General features: G+C 36.4%; 1 protein-coding gene across 1 annotated transcript in view; it reads right to left on the reverse strand.

Annotated features, from left to right (window-relative positions):
- Positions 1 to 16865: 16865 nt before the first annotated feature.
- GRID2 (glutamate ionotropic receptor delta type subunit 2) overlaps positions 16866 to 22506 on the reverse strand; it is a 418284-nt gene continuing 412643 nt past the window's right edge. Inside the window, exon 16 of the mRNA XM_053461590.1 lies at positions 16866 to 17503. Within this exon, the coding sequence (XP_053317565.1) occupies positions 17081 to 17503 (423 nt within the window). The 3' untranslated portion in view covers positions 16866 to 17080. The remainder of the gene's footprint in view (positions 17504 to 22506) is intronic.

Consider the following 22506-nt stretch of genomic DNA (forward strand, 5'->3'; position numbering starts at 1 on the left):
GTGGTTTGCGCCCCTCTCTTCTGCGAGCCCTCTAGCTCCTCCACTTCAAAAAAAAAAAAGCGCTTGGGGCGGCAAAGTGCCGCCTCTTCAAAAGTGCCGCCTGGGGCAATTGCCCAACTCTGCTCCATTGTAGGGCCGGCCCTGTGTTTGGGTTTACCTCAACTCATGGTTTAGGCAATAAAAGGCGTGCTTACAACTAAAATGCTGAATGGTTTGAAGGATAAAAATACTCAGGGAAAAACAAAGGATCTCAACATTTTTAGCTTAGAGGGGAGAAAAAAGAGGATATGAAAGAAACATTTAAATATATAAAGGGATTCTACAAAGTTCAAGAGGAAGGTATATTCCAAAGAAGATCCCAGCACATTGTCTAAAACCAGAGGATCAGAGGCGTGGATGTAATATAAGGAAGTTGGTTGGATGATAGATAGAAGGGACAGCCTCCCCGCAGCTATGGTAGAGAATAATACAGTCAGTGAATTAAAACATACATGGGGTAGGTGTAAAGCAATCCTGAATATCCTGACCAATGAGAAATGAGTTCCAATTTTATTCAAGAAAATTATTTCAACAATTATTTCAACACTTTATCTGTTGTATCATTCTATATGTAGCTTTATTGATTTTAAGACCACAGACATAGATGGTAATGTTTTTTTTCCCAACATTTCTAGTTTCGTTCCATTGAATGTTTAGCATCAAACCATGGGGAAACCGTACATGATATTCTGACAACAGACTTTAGGTATGGAGAGCAATTCTAGTTCAAAGTGTTAAAAGTAGAGCAATTAGCACAAATATTTTTTTGGTTGCTATGGTGACTGCATTCCTTTACACCAGAACCCAACTGCCCTCCAGGCATACCATTCTTTTGGGGTATGTCCCCTCTTCTGTCCATCTTCTTTGTGGAGTGAGCATAGACACAATGTCAAAGCCTCAACACTCTATGGTAGGCAATGCGTCACACTTTTACTAAGATCTTTGATCTCACCAAAATGCCCACTAAGTGCTGAGGAGTCAAGTTGAGACATTGACTAGCAACTGATTTTGTCGGCTTAGGAGAGAACATGCCACTTAAGACTCCCACCTACATTTAAATCTGCTCAAGCAGCTATAGCTAAACCACTAACATGTAAGTGGCTGATGTAAAACTACTGTATATTGTGGTCACATGGATGTAGATGGTGGCCACAAACCACCCTCAGTCTGGGCCTTCAACCCACTAAGTATAAGATTAATACATTTAACTTTTGCTCATCGAACACTGGCATTTAGATCCACATACCATGACATTTTAACAAAATAGAGCTATGCAACTGATTCCCATTCTTAGTCACAAGTGGACACTCCATTCAAACACATAAGCTAAGACTGAGCCAGACGCATATCAGCAGCCATATCAACAAATATGATTATATGGCTGAACAGGAGATTGGTTTCCTCTTAAAGGGGCTATAGTTCAGGACAAAAACAAACTCAAAATTATAAAATGAGAGCAAATACAGCTGTCTGTATCTTTCATGGGACAGAGTTCAAAGGGAGTTAACCACAGTTGGAATAAGTTGCCAGTAGTTAAGAGATTTGCTATAGTAAATATAGTCCCCTCCTTTTTATTGCTAGACTTTTCAGTAGGAGAAAAAAAAAACTCATAAGGTAATCCAAATACAGCCCTTACTCACTAGAGTTCAGAGAAACCACTGCCAGGACCCAGGGAACATCTAATTGTATGCCTGAGGTTTGTTCCGTACTTCACTCTTACATCTAAAAGAGGAAACAATCCTGGGTAAATTTGGTTGTATTGGTGATTGCGTTAATTTAGACATTGTTGTATCCTGAAGGCAATAGTGGTCCGATTGAAAGGCTAAATGTAGAGAAATCTGTAAGATTATTTCATTATTTTGTTTCTACATTTATAACACTTGCATAAACACATTTCTTTTGGCTGTTATTATTTGATGAGCTTGTCATTTGGTTTGTAAAATCTGCAAATTTGATGTAAATCTGCAACTGGTCCTTAAATATTATTATTATTATTATTATCAATAATTCATTTATATTCCAGAGCCCTGTACAATGGATAAACAAGATATAGCAAGTAGTGTATTAGCAGTGTGGCACCTTCTGGCCCAGGTGATTTGTAAGGTCAAATGGCCCCACCCCCCTCAGAGTAATTAACACACACATACAAACACTAACGCAGCAAGCCGTAACACATACTTACTCTAAGTCATAGATACCCATTTGCCTTGCATGGAACCCGAGCCTGTCTTTAGGTCAGCACTACTTCTGCAGGGTCACGTAACATCACATTATATGACCCAACAGAGAACCACCTCCGTGAGCATGCCAAATTGGGCTTTGGGATTGCCATATTTGGGCTCAATTATCTTCCGTCCTCTAGTTAATTTTCTACCTTTTTTATACTAATAATTTATTTACACTCCTTGTTGAATAACATGCGCTGCAAATTCAACTTTATTTTGCCCTCCATGACCCAGTGTTCTTGAAACCACAAACCTGAGGTTGATATCAAATTTAAACTATTTTTTTTTAGCAATAAATAATTCCCCACTTTTGTCCAGTCTACATGTATTAAAATATCAGACCTGTATAATAATAATAATAATAATAATAAGTGAATACTAAACTGAGTGGCCAGTAAATTGTGAATCCATCTAGTGTAGTTATGGTTAATAGCCATTATTGCGAAGTCATGATTGAAAATCCACCCCATAAATTTATGATTATAGAAAAATGGCCTTTCCAAGTTATTAAAAAAAAAAAAAATAATAATAATAAAAAAAAAATATATATATATAATTATTCCTGAATATAACATAACTTGGATCCTGTGGCGCCTGGCTCAGTGTCTTCTTGCAGCTCCTAGGTCTGCAGTCACCCTGCTTGGTACTGGTGTCCCATGGCTGTCCCTATACAAACAACAGGTTGAATATTGTAGGTGTGTCCCAAACACAAAGGCAGTCTGTGTCCCTTTCGTCATGCTTGGATTAGTCTTTGGAAACTCCACACAAAATGTGACATGATGTTGGCTTCCAACATTATTCAGTCTGCATAGCACAAAATCCTTGGCCTGTCTCCCTGGAAATAAAAATCTGTACACTTTATACTTCAGAAAGGGACACTACTTAGATATAGTCAGTATTATAACATACTCATATCATTAAATTACAAACAAAAAACACTGCATAAATCAATAAAAACAAAAGAGTTGGATGAGCGCACATAAATATAAAAAAAATATATATTATTGTAGCATTGGGACAGTATCAGTTTATTTTAACTAGAAATGATACATTTTATTACTTATTAAGAGTTTGAGGTGTCCCTAAACCCTTACATGCTGGGAGAGCGTAAGAGTATAGCGTATGGCTGCGCATATACAATCAGCAGGGACATGCACATCACTTAGGGGCTTCTGGAAAGCTGTTTTATGTAAAAACTAGTTAGAGATGATGCCACCCTTTGTTAGCCAGTTGGCTGAGGTGCACAAATCCAACTTATCAGATGTGAGCTGCCAGCTACAGCTACAGATAATGCTGAAGACTTTTCCCAAAGTATATCTAAGCACATTTTACATAGGGATTTATTTTTTAGATAAAGCATTTGAAGATCTAGTTTGTGGAGTTTATGAAGTACTGCAAGCAGCATGCTTTCAGAGGAACATATGACACTGAACTGAAAAAAGAGAAACTTAATTCACTTTTATTAGAAGTTTCTCCACTATCTGTTGTATTTATCTGTATGTGTCTGATGGGATTTAAATATTTTCAGGTTTATCTATCATTATCTAGTTTTGGGTGTGTATATATATATATATATATATATATATATATATATATATATATGTATGTATATATATATACACACACACTGTATGTATATGCCAAAGCTTGCAGCATTGTAATACATTAATTGCAATATTTAAACTTTGTGAACTTTTTAATCTTTTTTATTTATTTCTTTTCACTATACCATTTATTAGTAACTATAAGAATTTGATTTTCATTTAACTATGAACTATTTATGCAAATAAACGCTCAAGAATGTGCTTTCTAAAGTTGATAATGTTGCTGCCGATTAGTCATTTGATACCGCAGCGCCATCTGGTGCTTTAAAAGTATATTGCATGATTTCCTTTTAAAAAAAATGCAAAAGTTACATTTCCTTATAAAAGAAATACCTTGAAGTTTTCTAGCCGTTATTCTACAGATTATTAAAGTGGTTTAATAGAAATATGACCTTTGTGTCTTTAATCCTATCTTTACAGACTTTTAAAACTTCTAAATTTTCAAACAGGTGTTGTGATGTGTAAACAGAAAAATTGTCTGCAAATTACAACCTTTCAGCTCATCTAGTCTGCCCAATGTTTCTTCTGTGAACACGATAAGCCTTCTGTGGTCTTTGGTCTTATTTTCTTTTGAGGATTACCTTATATCTATCACGTATGTGTTTAAATTCTTTCCCTGTTTTAATATTTGCCACTCTTGCAGGGAAGCTATTCCACTCATCTACCACTTTCTCACTAAAGTAAAACTTTCTTACGTTACATTTAACCCTTTGATCCATTAATTTCAGACTATGACCTCTTGTGCTAACATTTCTCCTCCTAAATTAATTCCCCTCTTGCATATGTAAATATTTCTACCCACCTTTCCTCTTCTTCCAGCCCTTCATCATAATACATTTTACTACGGTTCATATGTGCGTTTTTTTTGTTAATCCCTTATATACAAAGAACACAATGTTGCTAATTAGGGGCAAAACACTACCTGCTTCTTATTTTCCATATTGCAAGTTCGCAATTTTCCTTTTAGACTACAACTCTGTAAGTTATTATTTTTTAAGACTTATGTGGCATCTATTATGTATATGTATCTTTCTGAGAGTTATTTTACACTTTTATATGGCAACACAGAGTCAGAGTACTGGAGCTTGTAAAAAAATGCCACAGCACCATCTAGTGGTATTATAGTAGCAATGCGTTTCCACGTTTTAACTTAAGAGCAGACCTTGGCTGTGAGTTTTCAATTTATGAGCATTTTCAGTGAAATTGTTATATACCTGTTATATAAAAATGATACAGCTGCATTTTACCCAACAGAAGAAGGAGAAACATGTTTAGATGTAAAGTCTTCTATTTCTACCTACATCTCTTTTTTTTTTTAAATTCAAAATTTTTATTGTATTTTTGACATTTTTGACATTTTAAACAGTTTCAAAAACAGCGCACAACAGCACAAAAATATACACTGTCACAGCAAAGTGGGCATGAGTAACATCACAACCATACAATAGGCAACAGTGGTCTACCTACATCTCTACACATTTGACATAGAGATATAGACTTTTGCGATGTTGGTAATTAGCGTACGAATAGACGCAAAATGTAAATCAAAATATTTTTTCATCTATGCATTAACTACCAATTTAGCTAGTCCATTTTAAATTCATAGCAGACTTGTCCATTAAAACTTTGTAGGAGAATAGCAGGAATGCACACAATTCCATAATACAACACATTGAGCCACACCGCGCACCATGGGGACAGACTCTAACCCAGTTTTTCCAATCGATGGAACAAATGATGGGCAGAGGCTCTGTCTCTTTTGTGGAAGTACCTAGATAATAGAGCTGATACTGGGAAGAACCAGGTGAAGAAAGAAGACAGAAGAACAAGAAGAGGCAGGTGCAAGTGATGGCAAAATAATAATAATAATAATAATAATAATAATAATAACTCCTGCCCTCAACTGGCATACAGTTGACTATATGCAAGAAAAGAGCAGGGAACTTGTCCATTCATTAACCTGCGAGTTGTCTTCTAATTGCAAAACTAGGTTCCAACTCACAAAATTCACCTTGCAACCACAGGGAGTTCAGAAGTGACTTGTGAGTGCACTTCCTGCATAAATCTATATAAAAGGCAATTAACCAAAGGGGAAAGGGGACAACAGTTGAACAGGTAATTATATGTACCATGTATACACTAATCTGAAAATATAAATAAAGAATCCTTAAAAAAAAAAAAAAAAAAAGGGACCGATGAAACTAATTCCAAACTCACAATGATAATGGCCACGCTCCAGCCACCCCAAATGTCTATATAGCGTTCCTCCGGGTGCCACAACACTCCAGAACACACTCCAAGTCCGATATCAGAGTTCCACAATTCAAATGAGCAGGTGCACATCTGGGAGGAACGGAAATGAGTACAGCAATCAGCAAAGTAAAACAAAAATGGAAAAAACTTTATTGGCGTCCTTGGACAGCAACTGTGGCAAAAAGCTTCTGCAGGGACAGACTTCACGCTTGATGCGTTTCGTACCCACGTGCTTACTCCAAAGAAAAGGTTGCTGTCCATAGACAGGACTAAGGTTATTTTATTTTTACTGTGCTGACTGCTGATGTGCACCTGCTCGTTTGTATTGTGGAACACCGATGAAACTAAGGTTGAATTGTTTGGGAAGAACAAGCAGCACAGCATATGGAGTTAAAAGGGAGAAAGCATCATGATTTAGGGCTCATTTGCTTCCTAAAGTCATAGACAGCTTGCCATTATTATGGGACAATGAATTCACTTACTTCTTCCTGCCACTGTACATTTGGACATACAGTCTTTAATTTTCATCCTAGTCTCCCCAACAAAAATCATGCAACAAGGGTGTTTCAACAAACAAGTCTTTGAAAGTTGGCAAAAACAGCAGCAAATTCCTACCAATAGGAAATTCACTAAAGCCAATAGCACATGCACACAATACAGTGACACGTATGCAATTTGAACTTAAATGGTTGTCAGATGCTTGCCAGTTGAGTTCCCAGCCCCTCTTATCCTATATTAAAATAAGAAACCTAAATAATTAAATTACAGAACAAATGAAAAATGGGTCCACAGGACCCCTATTAACCAAGTTGACCTCTAAAAATATGTCACAAAAATCCTTAAGGAAGGCATACCGTGCCTCTCCCTCACCACCATCTCCCTGACTTCTCCCTCGATCCTTGTCCTGTGGGATGGATTAAAATTTAAAAATGTATAATATTGTGCAAAAGTTTTAGATAGGTATAAAAAAATGCTGTAAAGAAGGAATGCTTTCAAAATAGACATGTAGGTATCTGAATAAACAATTATACCAAACAGGTGCTAATGATCATCAATTTAATATGCAGGTTGAAACACATTCATTAACTGAAACAGAAACAGCCACACTCACTAACAAGGTGATGTTGCTCAAGACAGCAACAAGACACTGTAGTTTTACTGTATCAATAAGGTCTCTCCCAGGCAGAAATTTTAATGCAGGCAGGAGTTTCCAAATGCTCTGTCCAAGCTCTTTCAAAGAAGCACAAAGGAATGGGCAATGTTGAGGACTGCAGATGCAGTGGTCGGTCAAGGAACCTTAGTGCAGTAGATAAAAGGCACATCATGCTTACTTCCCTTTGCATTCTGAAGATGTATAAAAGTAGCATCAGCTCAGCATTGGCAAAAACAGTGAGACCCTGGTAACCCATGTATGGTAGTGAGAGGGTTGTTAGAAGTGGTCTTCATGGAAGAATTGCACCAAAAAGCCATACCTCCGAGGTGAAAACAGAGTAACATAATTATTTAGGTTGAAAAAAGACATAAGTTCATCAAGTGCAACCCTTCTACCTATCCTTTCTAGTTTTGAACCAAAAGAAGGAAAAAAAACCCTCAATTAAGCTATTTTTTTGTATCAAAAAAAATATCCAGACCCCTTTTGAAGGCATCTATTGCACCATCACACCACCTTTCTTGGCAGTGAATTCCCTACCTTTATTGTCCTTACTGTAAATGATTCCTTCCTTTGTTGTATATTAAATCTTCACTCCAGTCTGAGAGGATGACCTCTGCTTCTTTGGACATTTCTGTTAATGAACAAGTCACTGGAGAGCTCTTTATGTTGATGTATATAGAAGCAACATTTTTCGTCTCTTTTCATAACTAAGACATTAATTTTGTGGTCTTTGTTTGTACCTTTTCTAGTTCCATAATGTCCTTTTTAAGGACCAGTGCCCAGAAGTGCATGTCTATTCAAGGTAAGGTCTTTCTATTGACTTATAAAGAGGCGAGATGATATCCTCCTCCAGGGAATCAATACCCCGTTTTTAACATGTGTCAGGATTCCACTCTGTCAGCCCAGACTCTGTATTTATTGTGTGCCATATCTGTTGCAGTCTCTAGAGGTCACCTGTCATATCACAGTATGCTAACAAACTGACCAGCTGCATCTGGTTACCTGGGTGCAACCCTCCCCTTAAACACCCGTTGAACCCATTATTCCAAACCTTTGCATTGTAGTATATTCAGCTTTGCTGTTTCTCTGCTCCCTGGCCCTGTGCTGTTCCCTGTTGGATTCTACCCATTTTGACCCGACTAGTCCTGACCTTCCTCTTGGCTCCTGATTTGTCTATTATTTGTGATCTCCTGGTATTGACCCGGCTTGTTCTGACTCTGCTTCTAGATTCCAATTCGGCATTGATTTGTCTTTCTGGTTCTGACACCTGCTTGCCTGGCTACATTTGCCTTGTCTGAGGGCTTTCCAGCCGTGTGCTCTGTCAGACACTCAACACTAACATACCTCCCCACACACTAACATACCCACACACCCAGACACTCACACTACCACAAACACTAACATACCCAGACACAAACACAACTCAACCTGGTGAAGCCTTAAACTGTTTTCAAAGCACTACTACAACAAGGTCATGCAATGCAATGTTACGTGACCCCGTTGAACCCCACCTCCTCCTGGAAATTATGTACATAAAGAGTAAGGTACTTGGGACTTGTTTTTTTTTTTTTTATCTCTGAAGTAATTATTAATCATTCAATCCCATCAGTATAACATATGAGGAGAGGAAATAAATTCAGATATATTAGAATAAGCATCCTCAAAAACATGCCAGTGGCTGTAAATAATCAGGTTAATATGGGCACCATGGGTGCTGAAATCTGATACAAATCGTATTCTTACATCTTGCTTTTAGATAAAAAGTGCTGTCTATAAAAATAACAATAAGTGACAGAGGTTATCTTGAAATATTTTTTAAAAAAAGGTTTTAAACCATCTCAGTAACAATATAAATAATGTCTAAAAACTTCATTATAATACTGATTTTATTTTTTCATGGAAAATTTAATTGGAAGAGAAATTACAGTGACTTGCAACCCACTCTTTAAATAGGCTGCCATAATCTATGGTAATTATGATCTCTGATTCATAATTCTGGTGTCGTACAGAGTAGAAGGCACTATTTTTATGTTCTGTCAGCAGCCTCTCAGCACACTAACAACAGACCTGTTCTAGCCTTTGTTAGTGCCTGTAGTATGAATGAGTCTATCACAGCAGGAGCTGGTTTGTTGAAGGTCAAAGGGCAGCTTCCCCACTGCATGTAACACAGAGCTGATCTTCCAACTCATTGGGAAGCCGGGGCAGGGGGTGTTCAGTATAATACTAAGCTTTTTTCCTGCTGAGACTCATTGAACAATAAGGTGTACGTATAGAAAGAAATACAAAGAAAGATGACACTATTGTATTTAGATTCCATTTGTCCTTGAACCATCATCTTTTTAATATATGAATATATATACTTCTATTTTAATTTGCGTGGTTGGAAAGTCAATCTGCGGCTTTTCAAGTTATGCTTAGACATTTTAACTCTCCGAGTTTTTCCAAAGATGTCAGTCATAACTGTTTCCTTTGTTTTTCGGCCTGTCATCGATTCAGTGGGCCATAACCACTTCAACACAATGAAAAAAGGAACTGAAACACTTTGAAGCAGGCACAGTCATGTAACAGACATTTTAGACATATTACACAGTCTGAAAAACAAAAATATCTTATGCACTGTAAAAACGGACACTTTTTAAACTAGCTTGAAGTGAAACTATTGCAGTTATAGCATCAAGCGTTGATGAAATACCTTTTCAGCCATATAATGTTTTATGTTTCTATGTTTTCAATGTTTTCAACAATTAAATGAAAATTATGTTTACAATTAAGCTGCCACAGAAAGGTATCCAAGAATTAAAAAGATATTGTTCGAAAAAGTCCAAAAAGAATTAGAAGCATTACAGTTTTATGAGGTGATACAATATTGCCTTCATAGATCAAGTTTAAGTCAAGCACTTACCTCCGGGAATTAGGGCTCACCACCACCATCCCCTTTCTCTTCTACCCGCCGTGTACAGCGCAAATATGCGGGTTCCGCCTCTCAGATGTTCTTGCTTCTCAGCATTCTCCTGAGCCCTCTGCTATTGTGTGTGTTTCTGACCTTGATTGTTCCTGCATTACCCTGGTACCCTGCCCTGCCTGTGAAATACATTATCCGTGACTTCTGGTATCCTGATTGTGGCTGTGTTATACGATTACACGTAACCTCTGGTACCCTGACTCTGGCTGTGAAATACAATATCCAGGACCACTGATATCCTGACCCTGGCTGTGTTATATGTGTGTTTGTGAACTCTGGTACCCTGACCCTGGCTGTGTATACATTTCCTCTTTGGCTTCTTGTGTATTGCTCTCTGCTTACAGCTACCCACAAGAGCGCCCTGTTATCATTCCAGGTCTCTCATGGTGTGTTCCGTGTCAGCAAGAGTGTTCATACCTACATTAGGGTTCCTCATCGTAAAACATGAGTAGACTCTTACAGAACAAACAAGCCTACCATGGAACCCTCAGGAATAGCGGATGCCAATTTGGCCCTCAATTGACAGATTGTCACACTGTAGGACCGTTCAGGACCTACACACTAGCCATACTCACATGCAGCATCAAATACACGAATGACAGGTTGAGGGGGCAGTGGCAGCTTCTGAACCCAAAGTACCTCTGCCTGAACCTTTTTCTTGAGACAGATCTCCCTACCATACCGTACTTGCTGCCAGATTTTGTTTTCATTGCAACCCAGAACCTGCGTCATTGATCAGCTCAAAGTACATACTCTTATCTGGCTCCTCACAAGTGAACCCCAAATATAGGCGCATCATTTACTCCATGCCAACAGTGTCATCCTGAACCTCTGCTCTGAATTCAGCCATGCTAAGTACATACTCTTTGATGATCCACCCCACCTCAGAATTTCGTAGTAAATGGAACAAACCTCCATTAGTTGCCTACTAGCACCCCACCAATTTCTCCTTCAGCAGAAAAACAGATGCAGATTGGTCTGGCCTGTGGCCCTTTATCTGATGCTAAGAAGATCTGAGATGCCTGAACTCATCTACTAAAGGTGGCTCTCCTCACCTTTGATCCTCACTCACAGTGGATCAATTATTAAACCTCCATTGCCACCATCATAGACTCGGGGGCCAGCAGATGTTTTATGAAGAAGACCCTTGCCGAACAACTTTGCATAACTACTCTTAACAAGTCTACTCTTTGACATATCCAGGTGGTTGATGGCAGTCACAACACTCCATGTTCTGCTGGTTACTAATAGGGCCATGTGATCAGATTATATTCACTAATTTAAGAGCAAAAATTTAACCTATTATCTCTTAGAAAAAGAAAACAGAAACACTTCCGATAAAACAGAATAAAGTTTGACGCAACACAGGAATATATTTGTGAAAGTTTAACTAATGAAGAACATTTAGGTCTATTAAGCATCAAGAATAAAAGGGAGTTTATTTTTAGTTAGACAAAAATAGGAGTTGTAATTATGAATTACTTCAATTATCAAGAAGCTATTAAATGACTTTCTTATGTAAATACAAAATGTTAAATTGATATGAAATCTAACAAGTTAATTTTAGAATTAATCTTGGGTTTATGCTTTTTCTGAAAGGCATTATCAATAACCGTGAGAACAAGTCATAATCCAACAATGGATACTCCTGAATGTCCAGATCAGATAAAGAATAGGCTCTTTGAGGGAGGGATCCAAAAATGTATTGATATTTGTCTATTTGCCTTTTTCTAATCATCTGCGAAACATGCTGAGGGAATTAGAACAGGATTTTTTTTTTTTTTTAGGATTTCTCCCATAGCCGCATTTCAATATCTTTTTCTGAGATTTCTTGCTGAACCATAACTAGCTTATGATATCTTTTGGTTTTATCACAGATATGTTTTGATGTTGTCCAAATGACATTCATTTATTCCCCAACCAGTATGCTATGTTTAGGTTTACCTGTGCTTTTCCTTTTTTTAAAAATCTTTTCTTTTTTGTATTAAAGCAAAAACAGAAAACAAACCAAAATAAAAACAGAAAAAAACTTCCTTGAGCTATATATACCTTTACAAAGCTACTTGCAACTGACTTTCATGTTTGTGGCTTCCTTCCTCATATTAAAGTGGTGCCACTTGTATAACGAGCAGCCTGCAGGAGTACCCAGGTGTTCCTGCAATGTCCTGTGCAATAAAGATCTCTTTTTACAAGGCTGATGTGCTAGAAGTCAAATATATACTACCACATTTAAATATCAACACTATACATATATATATGGGTTGTCTATTCTGTGTTCCTGTTGACAGTGGAATGCACGTGTTTCTGAGCGTTGGCAAGTGTGCTAAATGCTCCGTATTTTCAGTAGAGGGAGCTAGGTTAGGAGAGAATTGTAATTTTCTAACTTCAATAGCTAAACAATGCATGGACCAAGTCCATGTAGTAAAATGCACTGGGGTCCATGCAACATGGTCTCAATCATTCCTTTTAACATGCGAGATTTATTTATTTCATTTCACCAACTGAATTATGCATTATGCTGGCAGGCAGCAGCCTTACATTTTCCAGACAGTTAAGTGGTACTCATAAATGAAAATTGTAGCAAGACATCCCCTTTAATGACATTCACCAGTAACACAACTTAACTGCGAACTCTATAAAACAATAAAAAATAATAGTAATACCTGGTCTATGAATAAGCATGGGTTGACTGGCATTGATTCAATTTCTGCAATTTTCTTAAGAGAAGTTTTCTAATAAAAAGACCTGTAGTGTTAATTTTTAAGAATTGTTATCCCTTTTTCAGGTTACTATAAATTATGTATTATGTATAATGTATAAATGTATATTATGCATGTTTTACAGCAACAATGGTTAACAGTTTGCATACTAATCCAACCCACACCTTACAAATCAATGCAAGCAGTTGAAGAGGATGGTCACCCCATTTGCACAACCACCAATCAGTGTAGGCAGATTGGTATTAGAACCCTCAATGTGCTATTATGATATTGGGGATTATTCATTAAAGGGAGGATTCTCAAGAGAATTTGCAGTAGAGTTGCGTTACTGGTGAATGTGATTGAAGGGGAACTGTCTAGAAAATGTAGGGCTGCCCTCTGCCAGCATAAGGCATCATTCAGTTGGTGAGATGAAATAAACAAATCTCACAAATTAAAGGAACAAATCAGTGATGCTGTTTTACATAGACGTTTCACTCAATAATATTGATTAATAAAATGCAACAATTATTGCCATGTGTAATGAAACCCGTTGTTACAAAAATAAGCATGTTTTGATTTGCTTCCCCAAGATGTCTTGAGCAGATCTCCTTTCTCCATTAATTTGACCACCAATGACTTCTCCTACTGCCCTCCGCAGGTTGGGACAGGAATTCTTGGAGGGGTTTGATTGCATCTTTACAGTGGAGGAACCGAACTGTTGCCCTCACAGCTTTTAGCATAACTAAGGAAATGTATTAACACTTACTATAGTTTGTAGATTTTGTTTTTTAATTTAATTATTTTTTAATTTAGTTTAAAACCAAGGAACTGTGTTTTTTTTTCTTCTTCAGGGAACCAAGATCTGTGGAATAAAATGGAAATCCTAGCATACAGTATCTCATCAATTCCATGTGCTTTCTTCTCACTCCAGCTTTACAATGCACCAACGATAAGCAATTTAACAATAGGGGATAACTTAACATGCATGTATGTTTGTATGTATGCACACACCATTATAGAAGTTTATTGTATGCACATAACATGGTTGCTTTGGATACGTGACAGATCTACTTTAACTGTGCCTTCATACGGGAAATCACTTTAAATCAATGACAGACAACATTTAGAAAACATTTTTATTAGACAAATTATTTAGACAAATTATACACAGAAAGCTCTGCCACTTGTAACTGAGGCCTTCAAAATGTGTTCTCTGTATTTTTGTATTTTTTTTATTTAAATAGGCAGCACATCAAAATAGGCCTATTTTAAATACTGTACATGGCTAACAGTTTTTTTTTTTTTAGCTAAATTCACTGCAACATCTGGTATGTCTCTACATAGGTTAATATATCTTTCACTTTTAAAATCAGAGGTATGCATGAGACAATGGATGTCGCGGAGGGGGGGTATGCATGCGTTCAGTCACTTGTACCCTTAGAAACGAAATGGCCTTCGCATGATAAGAAACTGATCTGCCTTACACAGTAGACAATATTTGAAGATTTAGTACAAAAAGCAGTGACAGTACAAGATGCTCCCTGGAGACCCAGCATCAAAAATACTTATGAATATATATATTTATATTTTTTTCTTTTTTTTCCATTTTTTTTTTGTCAAAGCAATTTTTTTAATCTATGTGAAAAAAGAATGAATAATAATGATACCCAGTTTTCACAAGAACATTTCACCCTATGCAGGCCAGAATAGCGACCATGTTAGGACAGGACCCGATTCACATCATATAACCACCCCTAAGTATGAATATTTTAAGCACCCTTTCACTCCTCGGGAAACAATAATAAACGTGGGACCCTTAAATAGTTGCTCTGTAAACAAGCACCTTAGAGGGGTTTTACAGAAAATCCGGTTCTGTCTTTTGGCACTCAAATGGTGGAGTTCACAATTAACCTTAAATGTATCAGGCAACATGTAAAACATAATGTATGAAATATAAACACTATCGTGATAATAATATTTTACAAGTACTACTGTACTTATGAGTAAACACAATCAATGCTGTCTTCCTTATCATTCATTTACAGTGTCTATAAAACAAATTATATCCCGAAAAACCCAGAAGCCCTTTGAATGTTGTTATTTTTTCACCAGGCGGTTTCATCTAAGAACAATATTGGTTTACACAGTAAAATACTAGTATCGCAGCCTGGGTATTTTAGCTCGGCCTAATACTGTCGTCTACCAAATTGTGTGAGGTAAAATAACATACAAAACCACTTCTTACTTAGGGTTCCCATCACGTAAGTGGAATAAAAATAAGGCCTTGCTTTGTTTAATTAATAAGAATTATAATTAATTACACACCAGAAGGATACAGGCCAAAACAAAATCATTTTTGTATAGCTGGCACAAGTGTTAAAATGATATATGTAGCTTCATTAACTTTCAAGGCAATTTAATAGTGAAAAGGTTTAATGTGTAGACCAGCTAATTATATAAGGAATCAAGATATAAGTCTATGTTGACATTATTATACTCCTTATAAAAATATAATGCGCTATTTATTTCTATGTATATATTTTTTGGAGGAGTGTGTTGTTAAAATGGCCGATAAATTCCTCCGTATGAGTCAGAGTGTCTAAAGTGTCATTTTTTTTTGTTTTAATTATTTTTTTTATGCAGGAAGTTTCCTTTTTTATGCAGGTATTCCCAATATAGCCCAATTTGTGTTTTCGTTGCAGATAGATAGTCTATTCCGTGTTGATTTCGAATTACAACAATAACCCCTGCCAACGTGGCACACATGGTTAGAAAGCTAATACACATCATAAAGACTAAGGGAGAAAAAAAAACATGGCTGATACCCTCAGGTTGAATTTTATGTTTACATGAAAGAAACAACAAAATACTATCAAGCAGAAAACAATACACATATTATGTCAATTTCTCTCCTGAGAGACGCTTTTAGAATGGCCGTCTATTCAGCTTTGCTGTTGCCAACTCTCTGCTGTGCTATAATGTGAATTGTAAAAAATTGTACTGTATGAAATAATATCCCATTACTCATTTTAGAATTTAGGAGGCCCTGGATGTTCTCAGAAAAAAACAAACATATGTTACTAATAGTCACCTCATAAGGTATTAAACATCATTCTGCTGAATGAATATTAATGAGCTTTGTTTGGTATAGGGCACCTTAAGGATGATTGCAAACGATTCCAATGTAAGCATGTAGTAGAACAAGAAACCTTACGTATATAGTAGTAAAAACAGCAGAAGTCATATAGTATGAATTATAGAATCAGTAAAAAAACAAAATCTAGTTTACCCTGACAAGGACATCCTAAACATTTCCTCTGTATATAATACTTTGACTAAAGCTATTGTATGAATTGAAAAGGTTCCCTTGCACGTACATGCACACATATATGCTTTTATGTGTGTATGTGTACCTTTATTTACATACACAGGCACAAACATATCTATATACCCATTTACTGTACCTATACGGATATATAACGATACAGAAGGTATATATATATATATATATATATATATATATATATATATATATATACATTATATGTATCCTAGTGTTGCTAATGCAATGGAGGCTTTCTTCCATGAAGTACTGTACATACAAAAAACTTTTCTACATTTACATAAAGGTCACATGCACTGTTACAGTGCAAACATAGAATTAAATGTAGTCTTTACTGGCATAGTAATGGCTTTTCGTAATACTACAAAATTGCATTCTCATATTTGGTGGCCTTGAAAAGCCTTCTATACTGCAAGGTTTGCCTTTGGTCCACAGTTAAAGGACACAGCAGCAGCAGCAGAGTACATAGGAGGAGCAGGATATATGCGAAGAACTGAAGTTATTGCAGATGTATCGGTCAAAGCATAGGACGATTCAAATGTATTAAAGGGTTTCAAAAGGCAGAGACGCCTAAGATGAAAAGAAACAAATGAATGGCATGAACAATGAAGTGAACCAAGACATTCTAAAACACAATAACAGACAAAGGATCAAGGAAGATATAACGCAAGGAACTTGAAAATTCTTATTAATAGTTTGGATATAAAAATACATCCATGTTAGTCCAATCATTTTACAGAAGCTCCTTGTAACGGGAGTCCTAAAAGAGAAAACACTGTTGAGGATTTTCATTTTGCTTTCATATAGAGGTGCCTCTGTCAGGGTCGTTACCGAGATTCAGCCCTAGAGAAGGAGTTGGCTGGTATGGGATGGATGACATAGTTTTAATTGGACTCCTGAAAAATCCACCATTGGGTGCCCTGTGCCTAAACGGGCCAGTCCGATGCTCAGGCACATTGCCAAAGGAGAAACCCGAAGCAGCTTTAGACGACAAAGTACGACTAAGAGTCTGTATCTGTTCTGGTATAAAGGTTGTAGTAGTTATATGAGTGTTCCTGAAGTCACTTATTTGCTCCAGAGTTTGACGAGCTGGTAAAGTATCAATGTCTAATGGTGTAAGGTCAATAGATGACGTTGAAAACTGTTTATGAGGGCTTTCATCATCTGTGCACAAGCTGTTTACACGTCGGTGGAGATGTTCCAGGTCAATTTCTTTGTCATCCTGAAGGAAAAAAGGAGAAGGAGATGCACAGTATTCAGTAGGAACCTTAAAATGTCCCTCCTTTAGACTTTAATGTAGCTAATTATTAAATAGCAGAAAAACACTTCTCTGATGTTCAAATGTTAAAAAATATCACTGAATAAAATACTGTATGTTCATTTGCTTTTTGTGCCTACATGTTTAATGCAGGGATTACGTAAACAGACTACATATCTATACAAGTTAGGTAATTAACAATTGTTCTGTTAAGTGTTAATCAGGTAACATATATTCAAACTAGAGGACCAGCTGCCACATGAGATCCCAAGTGCACCAATGTTTAGACTGCACTGAAGCGTCCTTGTAAATTTATTGTGGTGGGACATTTGCTACAGTATTAAAACAACAAAAGCAAGAATCAATAGTGTCCAGTACAATTGTAAAAAATAAAAAAAATTACACATCTGTATCATAATTTGTATGTACTATTTACTTCAGTGGACCCAAGGGATCTAGGGTGTTGATAAGTATCACACACCTACAATTGAAATGGCAATTCTTGTTCAAAGTTTAAATATTATTGTGAGGACAGTGACGTGATATATTAATCCCACCAAGAAACTTAAACTAACATGTATGATTCCATCATGGCTTTTTACATTATTTGTTATACTCTGAGAGAAAATAAAGTAATGGGCAAACAGACTGTAGCAGCAAGAGATTTGTTGAGGTTGGGGGTAAAGCAAGTAACTAGGATCCATAGGTCGTTGGATGTATGTATATGTACCCAATACCGGAAGGAGAAGAGCTTTAGCTGCTCTCACCTTCCTTCTTGGTTCCGGCTCATGTCTGCCTCCTGGCATAGGCCGGCTCTACCCGAGAACCCACTATGAGGCATACATAAATGCAATATAATGATTAATATAAAGTAATTAATGAGAGTAAATTATGCCTTTTCCCAATGTTTCTCTACCTCGCTCACTGTTTAACTGTTTAAACAAAAACATGACAAGAGTCATTTAAATTTGATCTGGCAGCTACACAGTAGTTGACCTCCTCCCTCAAACTGACATTCCGGATCAGCCTCTGCCAAATGAGAGTAATTATTTAACAGTGGCAAATAATGGCAACTACTGCAACAGGCAGTTAAAATGAATGCTCTCAAAGTTAAACAGAGACAGCGCATTTCTATTATAAACCTTTATTTTAAGGAACTTGTACAGATTCCATTGAGTACAGCATTCACAGTAAGAAGAGAATATTCAACAATGCAAGCGGTAGTAAAACACCATTGATGAACTTTTAACAGAGATGGGGAAAGTTGTATGAAAACCACTAGAGAAGACACATTTTATTCTGCAAGCACCACTACAAAGGTTTATTGATTATACTAAATCAGAAAATCTGGGATTTTCTCAAAGTAAATGTCCACTTTGAAAGTTGAGCAGGACATAGCATACCATGCTGGGTAGAGGTTACCATAATTTGATGAAAGTTTGGACCTCCCATGACAACAACATTGGGCTGTCCTACCTATGACATCACATACATAGTATTCCTCTTTTGCAATTCTCTAATTATCAAAATGGGTTGTAAGATCAGGTTCTGAAGCTATTGTGATAGCACAGAATACATACCACTATTATGGATTTTGCATTACAGTGTTTTTTGGTAGCTGATATTGTTTTAACTATGTAAAAATAATTTTATGTTTCAATATTTTTTTTTCAATAAATAAAACAAATAAGGCCACTGAATATAAAAACATAAAACCGTTGTGATTTATGAGAATTTTACTTGTAGTCATATACCATATAACATTAAGGCACAAAACGACATCGGTACAAGGATGATACTTTATTGAGTTCAATTTTGTTCAATAATTTCACCTGTTTTATCAAAAAGTTTTACAATACTGTACTAGACAGGCTAAGGCCACAGCAAATCTGCAATCGTGATGTGCCTTAGAATTACAACTACTGAAGGATATTGTATTATTCAATTACTTTCCTTGTGAAGTGAAGCTCTGCCTCCTATCTATGCATGTAACCACACCGCCTTAAAAAAAGACCCAGCTTTGGCCATTTGAAATGTTGGAAGGTATGAAATTGTGCCTCTACTCCCTTATGACTAGTTTTAGTCATATATAGAATATTCATGTTACTACCTTCCACATTCAAAGTTTATTTTCTTTTCTCTTTTCATATTTCCTAATATGGATTTTTAATTATATAAAAAATATTTTATCTATATTTAGAAACATTTCCACTAAGTTGTTTTTCAGGTTTATGAATGCAGAATGGGAGACATAATTTGTCATTATGAATTTGTCATTATGAAGTGTGACATAAACAATGGTGACAGAAAAGATGATGCCTTTTAAAAGTAAATACGAAATAAGTGAACACGATACATGTGCAATAACGTTTCTGCACATGTAAAACATTTGCTGCTCATTGCATATTTTGCTTAACTAGATGACATACATTTCATTAAAATATTAACGGTGAACGTCTAAGTGGGTGAACTACAAAGCATGTACTTATGTATGTTAATAGGATACGCTAATTTTTATCTTGAAAGTAAGTTTTGTTTACCGCCAATTTCTGGGGCCTTTTCTCGCCTAGAGGTAGATACACTTTGCTTCACATTGCCTAACCATATTAACACTTAAAATGTTTTCCTCTGTCAGGAATGTGACAATAAAGACTGCAAGGTGTTCACTACCCAAGCAAATTAGAACTACCTACTGGTATTTGCCAAAGGCTACAGCGCAAAGGCAAAGTATCTGGCACTGACAGGCAGTATAATGGTGGAAGTGGCGGAACAAAATGTTCTGTGACATACAACGTTCACTGCCTCGCTTCTTCAAATGTTAAGGTGTTGCCAATCCCTTCTGATGAGGCACACATGGAAATACGGGGAGAAGGGAACAAGAAATATTTAACTCCAGGCCCTCAGCAGCTTAGGACAACCACTGGTTGACCCATAAGAGCTTGAGAATGTTCTTCCTCGCTAGAGTGACTTTTGTGATTACATTTGTCTTACCCCTATCCATTATTGCCTCTTCCACCCATAAATAGATTGTGGCCCCCAGCAATGACTAAAGTAAGCTTAGCTTTTACAGGCAACTTTTTCTTTTTACATTTTAACTGTACTCAGTATTTGAACTTTTCCTTCATTGTGTTTGGTACTTACAGTGAAGGCTGCTGGTGAATGCCTAGTAAGTTTTGGTTTGAAATTATGGAGCAATAAATTGTAGTTGAATATTCTTTTTAACAGAACAACATCCCCAGCTTGTTACTTTGGAGCAGTTTCTGCTATCAGCACTGGCCTCCAGCTGTGTTGCTCATCAGAGTTCCATTAGGCCTTGAGCTTATCAGAACAGAATCTTGGACACAGATGTCTGCCTGCAAATAATAAATCCTATTATGCAGTAGCGGGGAAGTCAGCCTATATTTCACAGACACTTCAGGCAAAAGTGTGGAGAAATTTTATAGACCTGTACAATGTATATCTGCAAAATCACTGCCTATGGTCAGACAGTTTGCAACAAAAAGAACTATGTTGGAGCAGCCCCCCCCCCCCAAGATGTAGAATCCAAAGCTTTATCACTGCCCGGTTTTTGAGATGTGAGATGTAATAGCTGCAGTGCATCAAGAAAGAAACTTTCTGTTGGAAAGTAACTGCAGATATTAACCATATTAACTATTAACTATTACTAGATCCTACATTATATATTAGAATACAGCAGAAGTTTGCAAAACGTACCCTGCCAGCATTTATTTTATATAAAATGTAAAAAGTAGAATGTATGAAAAGATACATGGAGAGACATAAAATAGACAAATGTACATGATTATGAAAACACGTTGTATTTCTTTAATGCATTGTTGTATTATCCAGCCTGATATTATAAAATGTATAAGAACTGATTTGTACTTTTAAAATGTTAATGTAAGATTAATATGTTCTTATGTATCTGTGGGGACCAATAATGATAAATATAAAAAAATATTAAAGAATACTTTTCAGGAGCAGTTTTGTCCCCAAAATTGTATTTTTATGTTTTTAATTCATGCTGGAATCAGTTTTGTATGGGCTCCATTAGCTTTAACAGCATGCAAATTAGGATGTATATACTTTAATTACAGAAATTACTTGGGTCTCATTTCCCTCGTACCCTGGCTGCCACTGAAAAAAAAATAAAGCATTAGCCCCTAAACTTCTTGAACATGCTCATCAGACATCACATTGAATTACTTGAGCAGCAGCCAATAACATGCATGCTAACAAAACATCAGTGTTCAGAAACATAACTGATTGTCTGCTGCTACTCTCATTGTCTGGAATAAGTGTTCACTGAGCATTTGGAAGAAGCATATCATGGTATGCTCCCGGCTTTCAGTAGGGGCAGCTGGGGGAGGAGTTAAAGGAGACAGTAATCTGATTTTCTAACTCCAATAACTAAAGAATGCCTGTAACAACCTGTATGTAGTAAAATGCACAGGAGGCCTTGGGGATGAAGGGATCTTAGTTGGGTAACAGGGATTTCTGGGCTATCATCTCACTAAGTTACCTATGTATTATATAGGGTCAACTTGGCTCTTCTTGCAGGATAAATCTGATGGGGCTTCCTTCATATTTAAAGCGTGGATATGACAACCCTTGCAAATTTATAGTTCGAGGTAAAATCTAGTCATTCGATATTCATTATTTCTACATTTAGGATTCATTCACAGTTATTGTATTTTTCAAACAGTTGAAGGTATTTTTTATTATTTTTGGTATATCTGAAATGATTAGGTATCCATGTATCAATTAATTATTCTTAAAAAATGTTTTGTACCTTAATGTTAGGTTGCATACTACCCAGAATTTAATACAAATGTACATTTGTCAACATTTCTTCAAGTATTCTAGCTTTGTAGGTTGGAACAGTTTATCATATAAAATATTTTTGTTTTGTTATTAATTTCAGCCATTAAATAATCTTCTTCATTATGACAAAAATCATGTAACAT

The sequence above is a fragment of the Spea bombifrons genome, chromosome 1, assembly GCF_027358695.1.
Source record: "Spea bombifrons isolate aSpeBom1 chromosome 1, aSpeBom1.2.pri, whole genome shotgun sequence".
In the NCBI taxonomy this organism is placed as follows: domain Eukaryota; kingdom Metazoa; phylum Chordata; class Amphibia; order Anura; family Pelobatidae; genus Spea; species Spea bombifrons.